We start from the raw sequence: 22,116 nt of genomic DNA on the forward strand, positions 1-22,116 counted from the left end.
GCATAAAGTCGGAAAAGGGCAAAAAGAAGGTGAGATACGTTTAAAGGAACGCTGCTCGAATTAATTCGTCGACTTTATTCTACTATCGCATAAACCGGGGACCACTGGGGTGGATGCCCATTTCTTGATGGGCAATTAGAAATTCAAATAGGTCGATTGGAATTTCCAATTGAAAGTACACGTAAATAATGGTTTGCACACGTAAATAATAATATCACTAACAAAGGCAAGCCTTGCCACACTGAAAACGACAGAGAGATGTCAAAAGGCATTGTTTAGTCCAAGATTTTAAAATATTTAATTTAATCTATTTCGAACATGATGTCGAGGATGTTGATTATGATTTATGCGCTAACCCAATCGTTAGGAGAAGTCTTCTACACTTTATAGTAAACTGCCCAAAATACGAATCTAGGTAATGATACGTATGGTACGTATGAATTTTTGTATGTTACTTCTAAATGCATGCGCAGATATTGATGAATTAGAGGTGCGACTAATGTATCTTGCGAACCATAACCAACTCGTTCTACCATAACTAACCCAATCGTTAGGAGAAGTCTTCTACACTTTATAGTAAACTGCCCAAAATACGAATCTAGGTAATGATACGTATGGTACGTATGAATTTTTGTATGTTACTTCTAAATGCATGCGCAGATTTTGATGAATTAGAGGTGCGACTATTGTATCTTGCGAACCATACCGAGTGTCGCAAACAATTTATTTTGAAAAACAAAAAAAAGATGGCATATTCTTTGCGCTTTTGCCAATGATATATATATATATTTTTTTTATCAACACGCATTTGTACGCAAAGGGTACATTATAATATTATGTATGTACCTATAAAGTACAATTTAATTGTTGTGAATATTGATCTGGAGAGTTTAGGAAAATCAGTAATAATCTTTGGCGGCATTCCAAAGTAATTTTAAAATTGTCACGTTTCACGAATATGTAATTTTACTTTATAGGTACATATCTTACATTGTGCCGATCTGTAAAATGTTTACACAATTTTACATTTTCCTGTTGACGCGATACCTACTTCAAATAATGATAGGATATAAAACAATACGGAACAAATTTCATTATGTTATTCGTACCTAACTACGAGTATATTACATACTAGGTAACAGTTGAAAAGTACCTGGTGTGTGTTAAAAGATATATTGCACTGTTTGTGATTTCCAAATCATTTCGCGTGTTCCTGATTTTTTATTCCACTGCAAGTTAGCCCTAGACTTACCTTGAAATAAGTGATGACGCAGTCTGAGATGATAGCGGACTAGCCTGTTAGAGGTATGCTAGTTATATCAAATCCATACCCCTATGGTTTCTACGCTACGTACGCTAGATCGCTTGGCCGCAGATCTTTGTCAGTAGGATCAACTAGCCACGGCCAAAGCCTCCCATCAGACGAGCTCAGAGATAATTCAGAAATAATAAATTCCCAAATCGCCCATGCCGGTAATTGAACCCAGGACCTCCCATTTAGAATCACAACGCTCACCACTGCGCCACTGCGCCACTGATGATAACTACCTGTACCTACGCTTAATAATTTGTTTCCATCTTCACAAAGGGCTCTTGTAATTGTTTCAAAAGAATTATATTATAGATGGATAACAAAATTCTTATATTATCCATACTAAGTGTAAATGAAAACCGATATATTACTTCAGATGGTTTAGAGGTACATTATTCACTGTCTCTGAGATTTATCTAACGCTAATAGTTTTTAAGTAAACCACTGCCATAGTTCTTACTGAAACAAATCAGATGCAGCCCTAACATCACATGCAAAATTAAAGTATACTGTATATTTTAAGTATTTATGTGTATTATATTCATACCTTCTTTACCAACATTCCCGTCTCCACAACAGAATCATTAAACTCTTCACCAGATATGGCTCTCTCTCTATTAAAGGAAAATGTGCCTGAGTGTAACCATTCTTTTAAATTCACGCATGTTAGTGGCTCTGACGTTATTAAAGCCTTTAAATTATTAATTAATAAAAAAACAAATGATCTGTGGGGCATTTCCGTAAACGTTGTCAAATCATTAATTGATATTGTTGCACCCGATTTAGCCTTAATATTTAATAATTGTATAGATTGTGGTGTGTTTCCTGACTTAATGAAACTTAGTAAAATAGTTCCATTGTTTAAATCGGGTAGTACTTCTGACCCCACTAACTTTAGACCAGTATCCGTACTACCCACTTTCAGTAAAATCTTTGAAAAACTCATTTTAAATCAATTACTTTACCATTTTCATAAGTATAATTTACTTCATATTAAGCAATTTGGTTTCACACGGGGTCGCTCAACAATCGACGCAGGTGTTGAGCGAATACAAAACATATTTGAAGCCTGGGAGGAGTCACGTGATGCACTTGGTGTGTTCTGTGACTTATCTAAGGCGTTTGATTGTGTTCAACACGAAACGTTAGTTAGGAAACTACACCACTATGGAATTCAGGGTGTAGCTCTAGACTTAATGAGTAACTATCTACGCGATAGAATTCAGAAAGTTGACGTGAATGGAAAACGGTCTAATGGATCAGTTATGAAAATAGGTGTCCCACAGGGGTCTATATTAGGACCATTTCTGTTCCTTATTTACATTAATGACCTTCCTTACCTTGCCAAGGATAAACACGGGATAGTTCTGTTTGCCGATGATACATCACTGACTTTTAAAATAAATCGACGTGAACTAGCTTTTGACGACGTAAACAACTCTCTCGCTAAAGTGGTACAGTGGTTTGAAGCTAATAATTTGGTTCTTAACGGAAAAAAAACCAAGTGTATAAAATTCACTTTACCTAATGTTAAACACGTGAAAACCACTGTACTACTTAATAATGAGGAACTGAAACTGGAGGATACGACAGTTTTTCTAGGAATAACGTTAGATTCTAAACTTCAATGGGGCCCTCATGTAAATAATTTATCGAACAGGCTTAGTTCTGCTGCCTATGCGGTAAAGAAGATACGCCATATGACCGACGTAGAAACTGCTAGACTGGTATATTTTAGTTACTTTCACAGCATTATGTCATATGGAATTTTACTTTGGGGTAATGCTGCTGATATTAGCACTATTTTCGTGCTGCAGAAGAGGGCTGTTCGTTCTATCTACAAAATGGGTCCGAGAGAGTCATTGAGAGATAAATTTAAAGATTTTAAAATAATGACAGTGTATAGTCAGTACATATTTGAAAATTTAATGTACGTCCATAAAAACATTTCTAAATTTAAGAAAAAATGTGACTGCAATAATTTAAACATTAGAAGTAAGAATAAACTTACAGTGCAATATACTAGGTTACATAAAATTCATAATTCGTTTAAAGGAAATTGCATACAATTCTACAATAAACTACCAATTGACATCTTGGAGATGTCTCTTAAAAAGTTCAAAGTTTGTATTAAACGTAAGCTTATAGAAAAGTCCTATTATAGTATAAAGGACTACGTAAACGATAAAAAAGCTTGGGTGTAAATTATTGCTCTAACCAGGTTGCTCTTCTAATAATTTAAAATTACATTGTGAGATGGCGATAACAAAAAAAAAAAAAAAAACACCCGGCTAAGTTTGTTGTGGGCTTCTTCTTAGACCGGGACGCGTTTGGAACCCTCGTAGCTTTAGTTTTAAGTTTACGAATGTGGTTATCGCCATCATCTCACTACCGTGTAATTCTTATGTACGCATCAAAAGTGCCACCTGTGGGCCTACTTGAATAAAGATATTTTTGACTTTGACTTTGACTTTGAAAAAAAAAATATTCATCAGCTATCTCAGTACCCATAACACAAGCTACGCTTACTTTGGGGCTAGATGGCGATGTGTGTATTGTCGTAGTATAATTATTTATTTATTTATTTAAAATCAAGTGATTCCTGTCACTTTATTAGATACGCGTATCGTAGGTACTATGCACGTGGCGGTCTTTTATCTTCCATATAATTGTCATAAGTAAACACTTGGAATGTTTTGAATTAGTTGGTATTGAAAAATAAATATCCTTATGAAATATACTTATGCACCCTTCACAGTATTACCCTTGACGGCCCATTGGCGCAGTTTGCAGCGACCCTGCTTTCTTAGTCAAAGGCCGTGGGTTCGATTCCCACGACTGGAAAATGTTTGTGTGATGAACATGAAAATTTTTCAGTGTCTGGGTGTTTATTTGTATATTATAAGTAGTTTATGTATATTATTTATAAAAATATTCATCAGTTATCTTAGTACCCATAACACAAGCTACGCTTACTTTGGGGCTAGATTGCGATGTGTGTATTGTCGTAGTATATTTATTTATTTATTTATTATTTAGTATAAAGTACACATAATTCGGTAACACATTGTATACCTACCTTTCAGGAAAAAAGGTAGCTATATCCAAGCTATATGCACTTATTGAAAATTTACCAAGCTATGTGTGTAAAATAACGAGAACATTTCTTAAATATAGTTCAACGGATACATAACACTATAATATTTTGGATTTGTAAGTACCCGTTGAACTATATTTAAGAAATGTTGATTAACCACGTCGTTAGTCGTAGTCGTCGTTAGTCGTTGAGCCTTATATAGCGCTGTATACATAGCAAACAAATAAACAGATTTTTGCATTTATACCTAATATTAAGTATTGATTTTATTTAATCCGCAGAACACAATAAAGTCTTCGCGTTCATAGCCCATGGAGGTTTGCTCGGCATGACGGAGGCGGTTTCCGCTGGCAAACCGATGGTGGTGGTGCCATTCTTTGGGGACCAGCCAGCTAACGGCGCCGCGGCCGCTGCTGCGGGCTTCGCTAAAGTGGTACCATACTATGATCTGAGCGAGGAGTCACTTACTGATGCAATCCAGAGCGTGTTGAGTGCAGAGTAAGTACATCCATTTCCTCATCATCATCTTCTGGGCACAGACCTCCGTATCAAAAACCCACCACGCTGCTCCAATGCGGGTTGTCGGGTTTTGAAACACAATTAAGCAATAAATACCGGGATTGATGGCTTTACGTGTTCTCTGACGCACGGAGGCGGACACCCATAACATCCTAACTACTGCCGGCTACAGCAAAATTATTTTACAGAAAAACTCAATACCTAACCATTTTTGGCACAATCCGGGATTCGAATCTAGCACCTCGTGATTCGTAGTTAACCATGCGAACCACGAGACCAACGAGGCAGTCGGGCAAGCAGGAAGTAAAGGTTTTATATCTTTTAAGTTTAAGTTCAGAAAATTATCCCAAACAAACAGACAGATAATTGCAGTTTTAGTTTGAATTTTGACGGTCGCCGTCTACCACGTCAAAACTTACATACCTATCAATGGCATAACCACGACGAATAAGAAAATCCGGCTAGGTGCGAGTCGAACTTGTACACAAAGGGTTCCGTACACACTTCATGGTGAAGACATTATTAAGATCCAACAAGTTTCTTGACTGTTATTTTTTTTAATTTTCATCATTATTTTATGGCTCCGCTACAAGGATGACCTTGACATGCTCGTGACGCAGTTCACCTTACTAGCAACGTGTAGTATAATAACGGCCTGTGTACATTTATACGCATATATACACTATTACAATGTATACTCGACTGTATCGTATGTGACTTTGAATTTTTTGTAGGGTAAAAGTTTGCGTTTTTTATTCCATTGTGTAGAGTTTTTTTTTACCTCTGCCAAGCCTCTGTTTGTTTTTTATCTTAAAGAAAAAGAAAAGCTCATTCTGTGATCAATTCGCTCAGACATACTACTACTCTGCCTATCTTCGACGGTGCAAGAGACACAGCCTGCTGACGGACGGACGAGCGAGCGGAGTCTTAGTAATATAGTTCCGTTGGCATCCTTCGTACCATCCGTTGGTACTGAACCCTAAAAATTAGCTACATTTTCTAGAACAATAAGAATAAATTCTTAAAATTTAAAATGACTAACAATTAGCTAAACACTCGGTGAATGACAAATGTTGTGTCTTTGTTGGAAAATTATGGTAATAACAGAATCGCTTTACAACTATGTTAGAAATATACATACAACTATATTATATGCAAAACTTTGTATACTGGTGTTATTTCTGATAAATCATTATCCGCTTCTAGTTTTAAAAAAAATAACCATGCAGACACAGAATTTAGAACATACAGAAGCCGTGTATACGACTAATATTGAAACATCAAAAACCACGCCACTTTAGTAGTGCTTCTCGAACTGGCGTCCATTTAACAGTTGCCAGAAAATATTTTACCCCCATTGTTCTAAACGTTTCCTATAAAATGGGGAAATTAGGAATAGTTTGTGAGCTAGCAACATTCTGCGGGTGTGAAGTAAGATGCGTGCGGGGCGTTTTCACCGTTTTTGGGACTGCATGCAATATTGACTGAGTTAGGGTTTTGTATGTTGTATGTATAGATAATTTATCTGTCAGTATTTTTATAGCATATACATAAATAATTATAATATTCACGACCCAAGCTAAATGACCTAAACATGGCCGTTATAACCCCATGTCTCGGAGAGCACGATAGACCGTCGGATGTATTTCGCTGGATTTATTAGTATCCCAAACTGACGTTAAAACAACATAATATGTAAATGAAGTCATCGAAGTAAGATATATTATTTCAGACTAAATAAGTAAGCAATTGATTAAAATTTTAAGCACAGAAACAAATTATCAAGTTACCTCTATCGCAATGAACAATGGCGAACTCCATACATCTAATTATTTCAAATCAAAGGTAAAAGTAAAAAAAACAAAATTTAATAAATAATTAAAAACATTCCAGACACAAAATAGTAAAAATAGTATGAACGTGAAAAGTAAATTGATAGCCATATTGAGGGAATTGTGAAAATAATGTAATTTGCCATTTCGTGGTAGCGGCCATCTTGGATTTGAAATTGGTCATAGTGACCAGTTGAGCCCTCTCTTTTTCTACGCAGATTGAGGTAGTTGCAAAAAAATAATGTACTATTCGCCATTTTTTTTAAATAAAAATACGGCATTTCTTCTTTATGACTTTTTGCTCGTTTTTTTGGTGGTCTCCCTTCTCATTGTGGGAGGACTCCCATGCCTTGTAGTGTAGCGTAGCGTAGTGCCCAACAATGTGTTGGAATGATTATATGGAATGAATATATACAAACTTTTATGCAACAAAAAAAAAAAAACTAGAAAAAAAAGATAGTAGGTATCTTCTTAGTGCTTGGGTGCAAATACGTGCTTATTAATATAAGTGATACTTTAAGGCAATCTTAACGTAGGTACATAACGACTACGTATTTTTTTATTTTTTTTTATTTATACACTTTATTTGTACACCACAAATAGGAAAAAAAAAACAATGGACACAACGAAAATAAACTTAAAAAGTAGGATACAAAGGGCGGCCTTATCGCTTAGTAGCGATCTCTTCCAGGCAACCTTATGATTAGGAAAACCAAGGCAAACCGATTGATTGATACGTAGTGGTACATCTTAACGATCATAATAATTAGATACGTATTTAGTTGTCACTGTCATCGTCTCTTATAAGATATTAGTAATTAATTTCCCTGTCATCGTCTCGACTTGCCATTAATTTTGCAATATCACTGCCGTTAAGGTCACAAATAATTGGAGCGGGTCATTCTGAAGCTAGCAATCTGCTAAAGACAAAAGCCCACTCGGTCGCTGATCACGTAGTCTCACATACAAAATCTCTTGATTGTTCTTTTAACATATTATCGTAACCTGGTAACCAGCTAAAAATCCTAATAAATAGGAGTATGGTAGTAGCAATATTAAGCACATTCCCCTTATAATTTTCTATACGGCTTCATCGTACCGGCGCATATATATAAGTATATGTATATATTATATATTTTAACATATTCAACCTTCTCATCTTGCCCGCCGGTAATGGAATACGAGGATGATGGTGATGATTCATTTATTCATTCTGGGCACAGGCCTCGTCTCTAATAGGAGAGACGGTTTTAGAGCATAGACACACCACGCTGCTCCAATGCGAGTTGGTGGGATAACAACGTATACCTACGCGTAGTCTTTTTTTATTAAACTGTTTATTGCATAACCAAAAAACGCGGTTTACAAAAGGCGGACTTAATTGCTAAAGCATTTTCTACCAGCCGTGAGGACGTGCGAGAAAAACGTGTGTGGGCATGGCAAAAACAAAACTTATAATATTAATAGGTATTATTAATTATTACATGATATATATAGATATATTGTAGAAAGAAACATAATACAAATAGGCATATAAATAAAAGAAAAAAAAAATCTATTAATACTACATTTATGTCAGTCGTTTCCATCTTCACAAAGACTTGTAATCCTCTGAAATGAATTCTATTATGGATCTACGATTATCATAGAAGCTAATATTTACTCAAGTGTCTTAGTGAGTATTCATTAAATCTAATCTCCACATTATGAATGCGTATTATTCACTTATCTGGTTCGACCTTATTTTATTGTTGTTATTGTGAAATGTCCATTTAACAAAGGTTGATACTTATATTGTACGTCGTGAATCGTGATGCGCCCATGGCCTGTTATCGCTCTATTTAAAGGATGGCCGAGTATTGCCTCTTCTTTATCAATGCCAGTAATTGACTGTCTTGGCGCAGTGGTAAAAGTTGTATGGTTTATAAGAAGCAAGGTTTGATCCCCGGAGAGGGAAATTTGGGAATTTATAATATCAGTATTTTCTCTGGGCTTTTCTGGTGGTTTTTAATCGTGGGTAAATACCACCCTACTGGCGAAGACCTGTAATAATGCCGCGCAGACACCGAGGGTTATGGGTTAACTTGCATAACCCTATCAGGTTAGCCCGCTACCATCTAAGGTTGTATCGTCACTGAGCATCCGGTGCGATTGCAGTGGCGGGCTAACTTGAAGTGGTAAAAGTTATTCAGGCAACTAGGCCCATTTAAGAAACACAAGATTCTATACAAAATTTAAAAAGAAAATAATTATTAGGTGCTTAAATTAACTATATAAATAACTCCTTGCATAGCCTCGGAAACATGGACAATATATCGCAGACATATTTGTGAGTTGGATAGGTTTCATCTGAGATGCCTACGTGCTATACTTAATATCAAGTGATCTGATCGGGTTGAAATACCGATGTGTTACGGCGGGCTAAAGTCAGTGACATCGAAGCTTATCTAATTCGGCGTCAACTGCATTGGTGTGGACATGTGCTGAGGTTTCCTAACGCAAGGATAGCTAATCGCATTTTCTATTCAAAACTCAAGGATGGCAAGCGAAAACAGGGAGGTTGTCTTCTGCATGCATGTCTTTTGTCCATGCATGCAGCATGGACAAAAGACAATCATATCCCGGGAGAAAGGATAAAAATGTATCTTCTCCCACAGCTTTATCAACTCTCGGAGCATTGGCGCCCAAGTGGAAATAATAATAGGGGGTAAACTTCTCTTATTCCATGTTCCAGTGCTTTAGCAGGACACGTTAATTGTATCCATTGTAAAGGGATTTAATCGGGGGATATAATTTTTATCTCCTGCCCGTGCTAGCCCTGCAGATTTAAAGGTGTTCTGAAAAGACGTATGAAGAGTTGCAAAATCGCTCCCTCAAGTTTGGAAAACTCAGCTCAGAAAAGAACAGAATGGGGACGCTTTGTGCTACGCTGCACTGATGAATTTGAAAGTCAGGGGAGGAGTGCACTCAATTTTAAACGCGACCATCGTAAAATAAAACACGTCAATATCATGTACAATTATGTTGATGGTACCTTAACTTGTCCTCAATGCGCTCGATCTTTCAGTGCAAAGATAGGGCACACAAGCGAAGCCCTTTTAACAATGCAAAAAGTGTGCAGTTACCGTAGCCGAGACGTCTAGGGATTATTATTATTACGATAAATAACAATCTTAACATACCATACATAAGTATATAAAAATAAACTTAACCTAGTAAATAATAGTTTAAAAAAAACTAAAAAAACACGCTTTTTATAGAAAACCTTTTATTGTAAAAAAAGCTATTGTTATTATTGCTATATGTTATTTGATCTAATCTACTATCAATTCCGTGATAACTTATTTAAAACAGCCAATTAAAAAGTAATAGCTAACGCCCTCTACCATCTAGTAGCTTAATGTTTTCTGTGGAATTTGTTTTTTACATTTGGGTCTAGGGTTTTTTACATTTGGGTCTAGGGTTTTTTACATTTGGGTCTAAGGTTTTTTACATTTGAGTCTAGATTGCGCTGCAGTAATTGTAATTAATAGTTCGAAGAAACTAAAAAATCTTATTTTTTGCATTGAAAATTTGAATAATCTTCAGATTAGTGTATTGTCATCGGTCCTCGATATGTCTACAAAGTTTGAATCAAATCTGATCGTTCAAAGTGGGACAAAATCGAGCTCAAAGGGGTCGGTAACATACAAACATACATACAGGTGAAGCTAATAAAAGCGTGTTAAAAAGGGATTTTTGTGTTGCTTGCCCTTAGGCCTAATGCAGTCCTGTACGACTTCAGCTTGAATGATGTTATGAACTTATGATTACAAGAGTTTGCACAGAGCAAGTAAAATCGTAGCGTGTTTGCTATAGATTCAACAAAACTTACAAAATAAATATGACAGCGCAGGCGTTAAGTTTGGTACACAGCCAAGTCGAATTTGTTACATGTGAGAAATATCCAAATATACTCTTACCTAAGGTGTTCGTGTCTCATCTATGATAGATAGCATTACATCTCTGTTTTATCTATAAAAATATTTACTTTGTGACGTTTTCTGAGCGGAAACTAGGTAATTAGGCCTATATTTTCCTTCTGACGACCTGGCGCATCGGTGTGCGCTATGGTTTTAAGTGGAATGTCTCGGGTTCGTTCTTTGCTAAATTTTTATTTATGAATTTTCTCTGGGAGGCTGTAAAATTTAAAAGATTAGAACTTAAGAAACGTTACCATTTTTATGTTTATATATAAATAATAAATATTCTACGACAATACACACATCGCCATCTAGCCCCAAAGTAAGCATAGCTTGTGTTATGGGTACTAAGATAGCTGATGAATATTTTTATGAATATAATACACATAAATACTTATAATATACAGATAAACACCCAGACACTGAAAAACATTCATGTTCATCACACAAGCATTTTCCAGTTGTGGGAATCGAACTCACGGCCTTGGACTCAGAAAGCAGGGTCGCTGCCCACTGCGCCAATCGGTTGTCGAATATATATATTTCATTATGTTATAAATGCAATAATAATTAATTGTCTAACTGAAACTCGAGAACAGCTGGAGCGATTCGGCAAATTTAGGTATTTAAATATTCAAGGAATTCCATGGAAGGTTTAAACGGTTAGAAAATATGGAAAATCGATAAAAAAAAGCCTCAAGCTATCCTAAATGACTTTGTATGTGTTGCCTGTTTTTCAAGATTTGAAAATACTTAGTAACACAATAATATAATGTACATACCTATATATCGATGCTATCTGCACTAATATCATAATGCTGAATAGTATGTACGTACATTTAGAACTGCTAATTCGATTGAAAAATAACGTAGCTGAATTATTGAGGTCGTAAACTATGTAGTTACGCTGCTATTCGTAGTTAATGCGGGTAAAACTGCAGGGCAAAGCCAGTATTTAATAATAACAAAAGGTTGTTTAATGACAGCATCCCTATTCAGAGATTTCTGATACAACTAACAGCTTTTATTGCAGCATACAAATTAAAATGTGTCATAAAACTAACTAATTTAAATCTATTTCAATATGTTTATACTACCATTGTAATTTGTTCATGAATAATGTAATAAAATTATTATTATTATGATAAATCATTGATTGAATTTATATATTCAACATTTTTACTAACTTTCAAATAAATTAGAATTTCCCGAAATTGTGCATAAATAATTTCGAATTTTCCGAAATTGTTCTATTTCATCGGTGTGCAGTGTGATAAAAAGCAACTGCTGAGTTTCTTGCCGGATTCTTCCCAGTAGAATGTGCCTACGCCACTGGTTGTTCCTAACCATTGTTAGTCACTAGAAATTGATATTTCAAAAGTACTTATAAAATATGCTCTTAAAAAAATATTTAAAAATTTTACAAGTATCGTTGTATTTATCTTTATATATTTAATTCTACTGTACGTGTGTATGTCACTGACTCCTCCTCGGCTGGACCGGTTTTAATGAATTTTTTTGTATGCGTTTGGGTGGCACCCTGGATGGTTTAGATTCACAAATCAAACCGACAGATGTCGCTGCAGTGAGAATCCAGGTTATTTATCTATGCTGCAACTAAACGGCATATTCAGGTAATTTGAACAATTCTTTCAGTGTTGGATAGCCCATCTGTCGAAGAAGGCTATAGATTATATCACGCTAGACTAATAGGAGCTTAGCAATAATGAAGAAAGAATGTTTCATAATAGGGGTTTTTTTCGTTTTGAAAGCTTACACTACGTGCTCTGCGTAAACAGACTTGAAGTTTCGATAAAATCACATATGAAAAGTTGTTCTCGTTTCAAAAAAAAAGTTCTAAAAAGCCTGGGACAGCATATGTCTATCTTTTAAGGTTGACTTTTACGCGGACCTCGTGAGTAGCGAGTGACTTCTATTATTATATATATATTTATTTAAGTAATGAAATGTTTTTACGGGTACATGTATATATGCACCACCTACCTATTTTCTGTATGTGTTTTATGTGCCATTGATTGCCTGGAAAAATCGCTATGAAGCGATAAGGCCGCCAAATTGTGTACCAACGTTTTTTTGTTATACTTTTCTTTTTTATGTACATTTTGTGGTGTGTAATTTAAACTAGCTTAATGTATAAATTATATATAACTACTGCTACATTATACTATCAAAGTATACACTAATCATATCAACTCATTACCGGGCCACGTGTCTCCTCCCACAATGAAGAGGCTTTAGGCCGTAGTCCACCACGCTGGCCTAGTGCGGATTCAGTGGCGTGCACTTCATACATGCACAAAAGCACTGTCTACCCTAAAATTTATTTATAACTCGTATAAGTGGAGGATTTTCCTGCTTCCCCATTAAGAAACCCAGTGCACGCCACTGTGCGGATTGGTGTAATTCACACGCCTTTATGGGGAACTCTCAGGTGGTCTCATGGTGGTCTCCGCACGGTGTTCTCCATCACCGCTAAAGCAAGGGATATTTTATTTGCTTGAAACGCACATAACTTAGAAAAGTTAGAAGTGCGTGCTGGGATTCGAACTCGTCCACCGAAAGTAACGCCAAAGTCCTACCCACTGGGCTATCACACTTTATTAGTTATACTTAAAGCTATTATCACTGTGTATCAAAAAGTTTAGTCCGGGTTTGGGGGGAATTTTCGCCCTTTATAATAGGAATTAGGGCAGCCTTAAAAAAAATATCAACAAAGCGTATATTGAATCATCCAGACCTGCCCCACGAAAAAATAAAACAAAAAGACGTCTATAATCACTAAAATCAATTATTTACCGTTTCAGAATGCGCTTGAAAGCACGACTCATCTCCAAAATTTGGAAGGACAGAGAATCTTCTCCGCTCGACACGGCCGTGTTCTGGACAGAGCGTGTGATCCGATGGGGTCATGCGGCCCCCCTACACACTGCAGCAAGGGAACTCTCCTTCTACGAACTGGCGTTACTTGATGTCGCAGCGGCTTATATAGTAGCCCTTATAATCATACATATTATTCTGTGGTATATTTTGTCAAAGATAGCAAAACTATTTGTTAAAGAGCCTAAACAGAAGATGCATTAATATGGACGCATACTCACCTAAAACGTTGCCTAGTTTACTGTGCACCTCTGCCCCATACGATTATCCGCTTGCAGGAAATTGCAACGCTAAACCAACGCGTATAGCTATAATCCGCAACGGGGTGCACAGTTGCGTAAAGACTAAAGGCTCAAATCAGCTCGCCTTTTAATCGGTCAAAACACACCCTAAAAGATATTTAAGAATTTACATAGTGACTTTTAGTACAAGATTGGCTTGCTCGCAGTCGAGCAGTCGTTTACGCATACCTTTCAAACTCTATATCATCAATGTATGATGGATATAATTTCTAATTTCTAACAAAAAGTGTGTGACTGGTTTTTGATATACAAACGTTCTGTCAAAAGCCCGAGCCAAAGAATTGTAGGCAAATTTGAGCTATAGTGCAATGCAAATGAAATCTATTCAAGTATTTCCATACTCGAAAACAAATCCTCGATTGATCGCGAGCAAATCTTGTACGTAGGCTACTGATACTGAAATAACGTAATTATACAGTCTCCAGGTGAAGACTGTATAATAAATTGATCTGGAGATGATATTTATATATTCCTAGTAGGGGTGCTTGTGCATTACATCCAATCTAAATTCGGGTATATGCGAGTGACTTTTTTTTCGGCCACGTCTGAATTTTTGTGTATAGTGGATACGACCGTAAAACGTAGTTCAGATTGGGCGACGATAAGCTAAACCATAAATATCCGCTTAGCTAAACTGTAACTTTTTAAAAGCCAAGTATGCTATTTATGTATACCTCGATGGGTCGATTGCGAACATGCGATTATAACATTGCAATTATCGCATTTGTTGTTATTGGTTGAATTTATAATTATCTGACTCATATTGCTTATTTTAGCCAATAGTAGAACAGTGTCAGCCAATCAAAACCTTTGCTGCTAAGACATTCTATGACAATAAAGCTCAAAGCCATTGCCCCTGTAATTTGGACTAGGGGACAAACTTATTTGGGCTAGCCATAAATCATGTTGTTTGGCCGTCCATATAAAATGGCTGTAGGTCGGCTATAGTAGAATGACAGCGGCAATTTGATAATTTGGTATGATTTGTGGCTAATACGATTCCACTATTGGTTAACACACGCAATTTGTGTGTAACTAACGTAAATTTAGCCAATGTCGATACAGGAATGTGATAATACCTAGTTTCGAATGTAACCGTAACAACCATTTGACGTTTTACTACTTATAGGTAGAAGTGCTAAACAGCTTTCTGTAAACTTTAAGTGTTAAGAATATGAAATAATATATTAACAGTGGTGCTTCAACAGGTGCCAGAGAAAAGAGATCTTTTTATATATTGTAAACAATTGTTAGTAATGAGTCATGAAAAATATCTTGTTGTCTATTTTTAGTTTGTTGATGATAATGTTTAACGGTGATAAAAGACAATTTTAGTTTTTTAAAATAGCAATAGCGACGTTATGCGTAGTTTTATTTATTCTTTTACAATGGCGTAATGGTAGCATTTTAGAGCCCAAGCACTATGGTATTCTCTATGCTCAGAATAAACACAAATTTTTAAGCTTTTAAAACTGACAGAGCCTGTGTCCAGAGGTATATTTAGGCAGATAAATACTAAAACACTTGAGTCCGGAGTAGAAATCTCCCTACCGCATTTACGAAATTCGTCGGACTAATAGTAAATGTGAAAGCCGCTTTACTTACTAGCTTAGGTAGCTGGTTAGCAAGTCCAGTTGGAGAAAAATTTAAAGAGTAGGACCAGTTATGCCGAAGAAAGAGAGCGCCAATTAAATTCAGTCTTAACTAATGGACCTGACTTATATTTGGCTAGTTATCTAGACATAAAGCCAAACGCCAAGCGAGTGTTCAATATTTTGACGGCCGATTGGCGCAGTTTGCAGCGACCCTGCTTTCTGAGCCCAAGGCCGTGGGCTCGATTCCCACTACTGGAAAATGTTTGTGTGATGAGCATGAATGTTTTTTAGTGTTTGGGTGTTTATATGTATATTATAAGTATTTTATGTATATTATCTATTCATAAAACCATTCACTTAGTACCCATAACACAAGCTACGCTTACTTTGGGACTAGATAGCGATGTGTGTATTGTCGTAGTATATTTATTTTATTTTTAATACTGTATGAACAATACCCACTATCGCCAACAATGGAAAAGACCTCCATTACGCCAAACCCTAGAACCTAAAACCACGGTTACCTTTTTAAAAAATATGCAGAAATTATGTCCACTGTGGTAAATCTTCCAGTTGTATTTATTTTATTTATATTTGTATGTAGGTATTACCTACATGTAGTTGATGTAATAAAAGACAATAAATATAACATAAAACATTTACTACGTTTCATTTAGCAATTCACAATAGTGAGGTAAAAACACACAAACAGCTCTAGCGTTAAGAATATATGAATTTTAATGACCTCCATGGCGCAGCGGTGATCGAGTTTTAAGTGAGATGTTCGATTCCCAGCAGAGGCAATTATAATTACAGAATGAATAATTTCTGAATTTTCTTTGGTTTGGTCCTACACTGATGGGCTTCGGCCCTGGCTAGTTACCATCCAACAAAGACGCTCGGCGATTTAGCATTCCTGCACGAAGTCAGCAGTGGCGTGCACTAGGTTTCTTACCAGGGTATGCATACAGCTGGAAAATTGCATAAAACGGCAAAAATTCTCCTCCTATACGAGTTACATATCAATTTTAAGGTAGACAGTGCTTTTGCGCATGTATGAAGTGCACGCCACTGGTATCTCAGGTATCTCTAATCGTAGGTATGGGTTTAATATATCATCATCTCCTACCAATAGGTGGCGTTGCAAAATATTTTACAAAAAAGGGTTTATGCACAGAATTAAGAACAAATGGAAACCGTGTACACGACTAATATTGAAGCATCAAAAATCACTCCACATTAGTAGTGTCTCTCGAACAGGTGGATAGTCACCTCTTGCTATTTAGCGGTAGACAGTAATTTATTTTACCTCTAATGTTCTAAACGTTTACCGTAAAATCATAAAATGGGGAAATGGGATAAGTTTGTGAGCTAGCAACATTCCGCGGGTGTGAAGTGAAAAGTTCGCGGTGCTCTTTTTGTGGACACAATACACTGCACGCAATAATGGCTGAATGAAGGTTCTGGTAACACTACTACTAGAGACTAGACCTATACTAGAGATGCGGGTAACCATCGTTCGTGACCTCCATTAGTTGTCGACGTCCGGGGGATTTTTTTATAGGAATAAGGAACTGTCGGACGAAGCAGATTGTGCATCTATGTCAAACCTTCTACACGGGAGGCCTGGGGTTAACTTTACCCAAAGGGCACTGAACATATTACGTGTACAGTATAATAATGGTTTTAGGATACTGTTGGGTTTGCCGAGGTTCTGTTCGACGTCTGGGATCCAATGAAACAGCAATTCATTAATTTTGTTTTTATTAAGTGCAACTCAACACAATTATTAAAAATATCACAAAAGAAATTTTAAAAATATCAAGACATGTGTTAAAAAAACACGAACGTGAAATTGAGTTCTCAGGTAAATCAATATGGCCGATGTGCAATGAAGGTGCGCACCGTGCTGCTTTAAAAATAATTTAAATATTACTTTCCGACATATAGGGGTCATATAGATTTTACGAGTTGTCTAATATACCATACATTCCCCTTACCATGGTCTAGTTTTGTAAGGTCAATAATTCCTTTAAGCTTAGCGATCCCAGCTTTACAGATGAGTATTCGCTATGCCCGGAATTTCCCTTATTGTGTTGATACGTTTGGTCGTAGTATCTGTAGTGTTTGAGCTTATATATTCGTCTTTACTATGGTTTAATCGCAAGTTGTAATGTTTATAAGTGCGTAATAGTTTTATTTTATTGGATATTTGTAGAATAACCCAACTCGTCTGTGTTTAATTTTTTGTCTCTCGTCAGTGTGACATTTGGACACTACTTTCTACTAACCGAAATAAACTAGCCAATTTTTAACTTAAACCCGCAACTTTAACTTAGGTCGATGTAAGGCTTTAAAACTAATATCAAGAACAAACAAGGAAAAGTGTATTGTTAATGTTTTGGTAAATCTTAGTTTAATAAAAATATCACCTCAAGATTCTGAAGGATTTCTGGTTAAGCGATGCGAATAATTTTTTTATAAGTGTTACCTACGTAAGTTAATTAAAATTTGGTAAGTAACTTCTTGCAATCACTATTTAGGTATTATAAGATAATAATCAATGTAAAAACTTAACAAAATGTATTCATAACATAAATCACAAAGCAAAAAATAATTTAAATGAATGCACATGAATTAAATATACCTATTACGTATGGCAGGTACGTTTTTATGACAAAGTAAGTACCTACTGTTTACGGAAATAATGAGAAAATAGATTTACTTTCATATCACGACAATTTCACATGTACCTTTAATTTCATACATGAATTTTTAAATTAAAGGTTTACACGTGAAATTTTTGGTTACAACGATTGCCGATGACCTTGTTTGATTATCTTATCGAACTGCATTTTCATCAGCATCACCTCAATCAATTGTCGTCAATCCAGAGTTGGAGGTTAAAATCCAAGGTATAAAGCCGCTTATTTCCAGGGACTCACAGCCACCCGTTTAATGTATCATCCATACCTTATAGACCTTTTTTTATTTTTATTTATTTATAGAGGGGACGCCTGCCAGTGCCAGACGGGTGATCAGTCCTCTGTAAGGACTATTCCACCCTATTCCCCATGTTGGGACACAGGTTTACTGGTGTCCCGGCAGCATCCCCCTCTGCAACCTACCAGTCTCTTTTGTCAACCTCAAACCTTATATACCTTACTTCAGACATTAGTTTGGTTAAATAAAGTAACAAAAAATAATAATAGTTTATTAGTGAAAATAAGGCTTTATTGTGGTGTAAGTGGGAGGCTAGTACCAGTCAGCCTCCAAAATTGCCATCCTCACCTGCCCGTGGTGCACCCTGCCGTCTTACTGACGAGGCTCTGGCGACCGACAAGTGGCAGTATAACCACTTCGAATTGGCTAGGCTGAACAAAAGGCACAGACCGGTGTCGGGCAGCAGCGACGCCGGGGCGATCAGTCAGGCCTGCGATGACGTGACGTGACGTGGTCATTATCGGGCATAACTTTAATGTGAAGGAAAATAAAACCACAGCGTTCCCGGCGGCCCCGCTATTCCTAGCTCTGGCAGCCGTTATGGTAACGGCGGGGCAAGGGGTGTTAAGTTAGCCGCTGGATTCAAGCGGCACAAAACCGTAGAATTTGGAACTCCCTACAAAAGACCTATATCCAGCAGTGGACGTCTATCGGTTGATTTGATGATGATGATAAAGCTTTATTTGCTATAGGTACTCCGCCAAAAGTAAGAGAATCTGTATGGTGTAATTTATAATTTCTTCAATCTATATACTCCACAGAAAACAGATCTTAGGCAATGTACTCCCTACGCACGTTTCGCTCCGACACCGTAGCATCCTCAGAAGATGACGGCCGATTGACGCAGTGGCAGCGACCTTGCTTTCCGAGTTGCCCGTGGGTTCGATTCCCACAACTGGACGATGCTTGTGTGTTGAACATGAATGTTTATGCCGTGCCTGGGTGTTTATCTGTATATTATAAGTACTTATGTATATCTTAGTTCCCACAACTCAAGCTACGCTTACTTTGGGGCTAGATGGCGATGTGTGTATTGTTGTAGAAAATATTTATTTATTTATTATGTTGACTTTACAATGAATAATTGGAACAATGATAAACAAAGTCTAAGCAAAGATTCTACATATACTACTACAGTCCCAGCAGTGGTTATGTGAAGCTGAGAATCCTGATGAATTGGAGCGGCCATTTTTTATTACGGCCTTTCTATCGATCTATCGTCTGCATCTTCATCTGTGGTCAAATGTAGGTAATATGATTTTGAGTCGCGAAATGCAGCGACTTTAGCTATGTATCCCATGAAACGTAAGAAACTTACTAAAAATAATTGCAGAGGGTCAGATCAGAATACAATTGTTACCACAGGTCTTTCAGCGGGGCTAAGGGACTGTAATAGTGAACGGAAAGCAGCGGCTGTGCTAATAATAACAAATACTGCGATTACGAAGCCGTCTGCCCAGAGTCGTGATTATGAGCAAATCCCTTGTTGTGAGAGGCCTTTTGTCCAGCAGTGGGCTGTTAAATGCTTTTGATGATGAAGAGGGAATACAAAATGTTTTTTTTGTGTTTTACTTGATCTCAATTATGTTAATACTAAGTGGTGTTTCTTTTTACCTTGGTACAGACCTTCCGTCTGCAAGTAAAATTCGCACTTGGTCGGTTTTTTTGTTTCATTCGCTGCTTTGCCATTTTCAGTACAGTTAATTAAGATGTTAGTAAATACTACTTAAATGTTCCTTGAAGTTTGAACTGTCCAGTGCTATTTCAGTAGCGTTCGTAGATCGACGCGAGTGAGATGTCGAGTGTCATTTTTAAAAGTTTATTTATTATTATATTTCTTCATAATGTGGATTCAGCAAATATACTCGGCTTATTTCCCCACACTGGGAGAAGCCACCACATGGTTTTTGAGCCATTTCTAAAGCGTCTCGCGGATAGAGGCCACAACTTGACGGTGGCATCATTTTTCCCAATCAGAGATCCACCGCCGAATGTCCATGAAATCAGCTTCCAAGGAATATATGAGATAAGACTAGAGTGTATTGATTTAAACAACTTTGAAAACGAGAATATCTTTTACAGAGTTCCAATATTAGGTAGTGTTGCAAAACAGATATTACCACTCCAACCATTCGCAAATGGAGCGGTAAAAATTTGTGAACGTTTATTAGATTTTCAGCCACTTCTCGAGGCTTTGAAAGGTGATTATGACCTGGTGATAGTGGAGAATTTTATGGGCGATTGTATGCTGGGTTTATCTTATGCATACGGTATAAAGGCACCTATAATAGCTCTACTGTCGGGAACACGTATGCCTTGGACGATGGAACGTGTCGGTGCTGTCGATAACCCATCCTATGTCCCTACTATAACAACCTCCTTTACATCGCAGATGTCTTTCACCCAAAGACTAGAGAACAGCCTGGTCAGCATTGGCCTACGCGAATGGTTCAACAGAGAGATTTTGATAAAAGAAAGAAAGATTTTAGAGAAGAAATTCGGCAATATTCCGGACTTGCGTGAGCTTGGCAAGAATATGTCTGTGATATTATTAAACTCGCTTCACGTACTCAGTGGGGCTATGCCTCTCGTTCCTGGGCTGGTGGAAGTTGGAGGGATGCACTTAAGCAGCGAGAGAAAACCTATACCACAGGTATTTGTAGTTGTAGAATATATTTATTTATAGCTTAAAACTGGTATTACCTATTTTTATTTAGGAAACCAGAGTGCGTTTGAAACCCGCCTTATCTTGTTAGTTGCTACCGTAACCTTCAAATAATAGGAAAAGATGTATGAAAGTTTCAAAGAGACCTGTGATGGGGACGTGTAAATTTGTTTTGTTTGTCTAAAATTATTTAGTATTAACATGGAGTTTGGTAATTTGTTGCATTCACTCGGTGTCTTGGAGAGAACGTTAAGCCGCCACGCTGGTCATGTTATTTAATTAATATAATATATATGAAAATACACACATCGACATCTAGCCCCAAAATAAGCGTAGTTAGCTGTATGGGTACTGACAATAATTTTTTTATGAGTCATATATACATAAACTAGATGTTGCCCGCGACTTCGTCTGCCTTGATTTTGTAAATTAAATTATTCAGTATCTCTAAGCCTTAAATGTGGGATTTGCTGCTGTCCGCTGAGGTGTTCTGTCCTCTATCTCCAACCACATTCATCAGATCTACACAAAGTTTGGGCAAAATAGAATACATATACCCCTATAGTACAAAAATATTGTTTTAAATCGGTTATAATTTGTCGGAGTTATGGTGTAAAATCGTTAAACACTTTCATACCCTCTCCCACAGGAACCGAGCTAAATGTCGGGATAAAAAGTATTCTATATTACTTCTAATACTTCCGAGAGTATGTGTACAAAGTTTCATGAGGATCGGTTAAGTAGTTATTGCGTGAAAGCGTAACAAACAAACTTACATTGACATTTATAATATTAGTAGGGATAGGGATAGGGATACTTATAATATACACAAAAATCGTCCAGTTGTGGGAATGAAAGAAAAATTATATTTAATAAAAGTAAATAACACAATTAAAATAAGATTTGATAATGTAGCAAATGGCCGTAAACT

The 22,116-nt window shown here is 36.7% G+C and overlaps 2 protein-coding genes across 3 annotated transcripts in view; both read left to right on the plus strand.

Annotated features, from left to right (window-relative positions):
- The window catches only part of LOC120627503 (UDP-glycosyltransferase UGT5-like), a 37,978-nt gene extending 22,208 nt beyond the window's left edge, over positions 1–15,770 (plus strand). For both annotated transcript variants that reach the window (XM_039895506.1, XM_039895507.1), the window contains exons 3-4: positions 4,691–4,907; positions 13,548–15,770. In XM_039895506.1, the coding sequence (XP_039751440.1) occupies positions 4,691–4,907; positions 13,548–13,824 (494 nt within the window). In that variant the 3' untranslated portion in view covers positions 13,825–15,770. The remainder of the gene's footprint in view (positions 1–4,690; positions 4,908–13,547) is intronic.
- Positions 15,771–20,420: 4,650 nt separating this feature from the next.
- On the plus strand, positions 20,421–21,206 carry LOC120627442 (UDP-glucosyltransferase 2-like). The gene has a single exon (XM_039895447.1). It carries the CDS (start codon positions 20,421–20,423, stop codon positions 21,204–21,206), a length of 786 nt encoding a protein of 261 aa, XP_039751381.1.
- Positions 21,207–22,116: the final 910 nt, after the last annotated feature.

Source organism: Pararge aegeria, chromosome 11 (assembly GCF_905163445.1).
Source record: "Pararge aegeria chromosome 11, ilParAegt1.1, whole genome shotgun sequence".
NCBI lineage: Eukaryota > Metazoa > Arthropoda > Insecta > Lepidoptera > Nymphalidae > Pararge > Pararge aegeria.

Excerpts from the sequence above, each read along its gene's own strand:
- LOC120627442 (XM_039895447.1), top strand. The coding sequence starts at position 20,421 with ATGGTTTTTGAGCCATTTCTAAAGCGTCTCGCGGATAGAGGCCACAAC.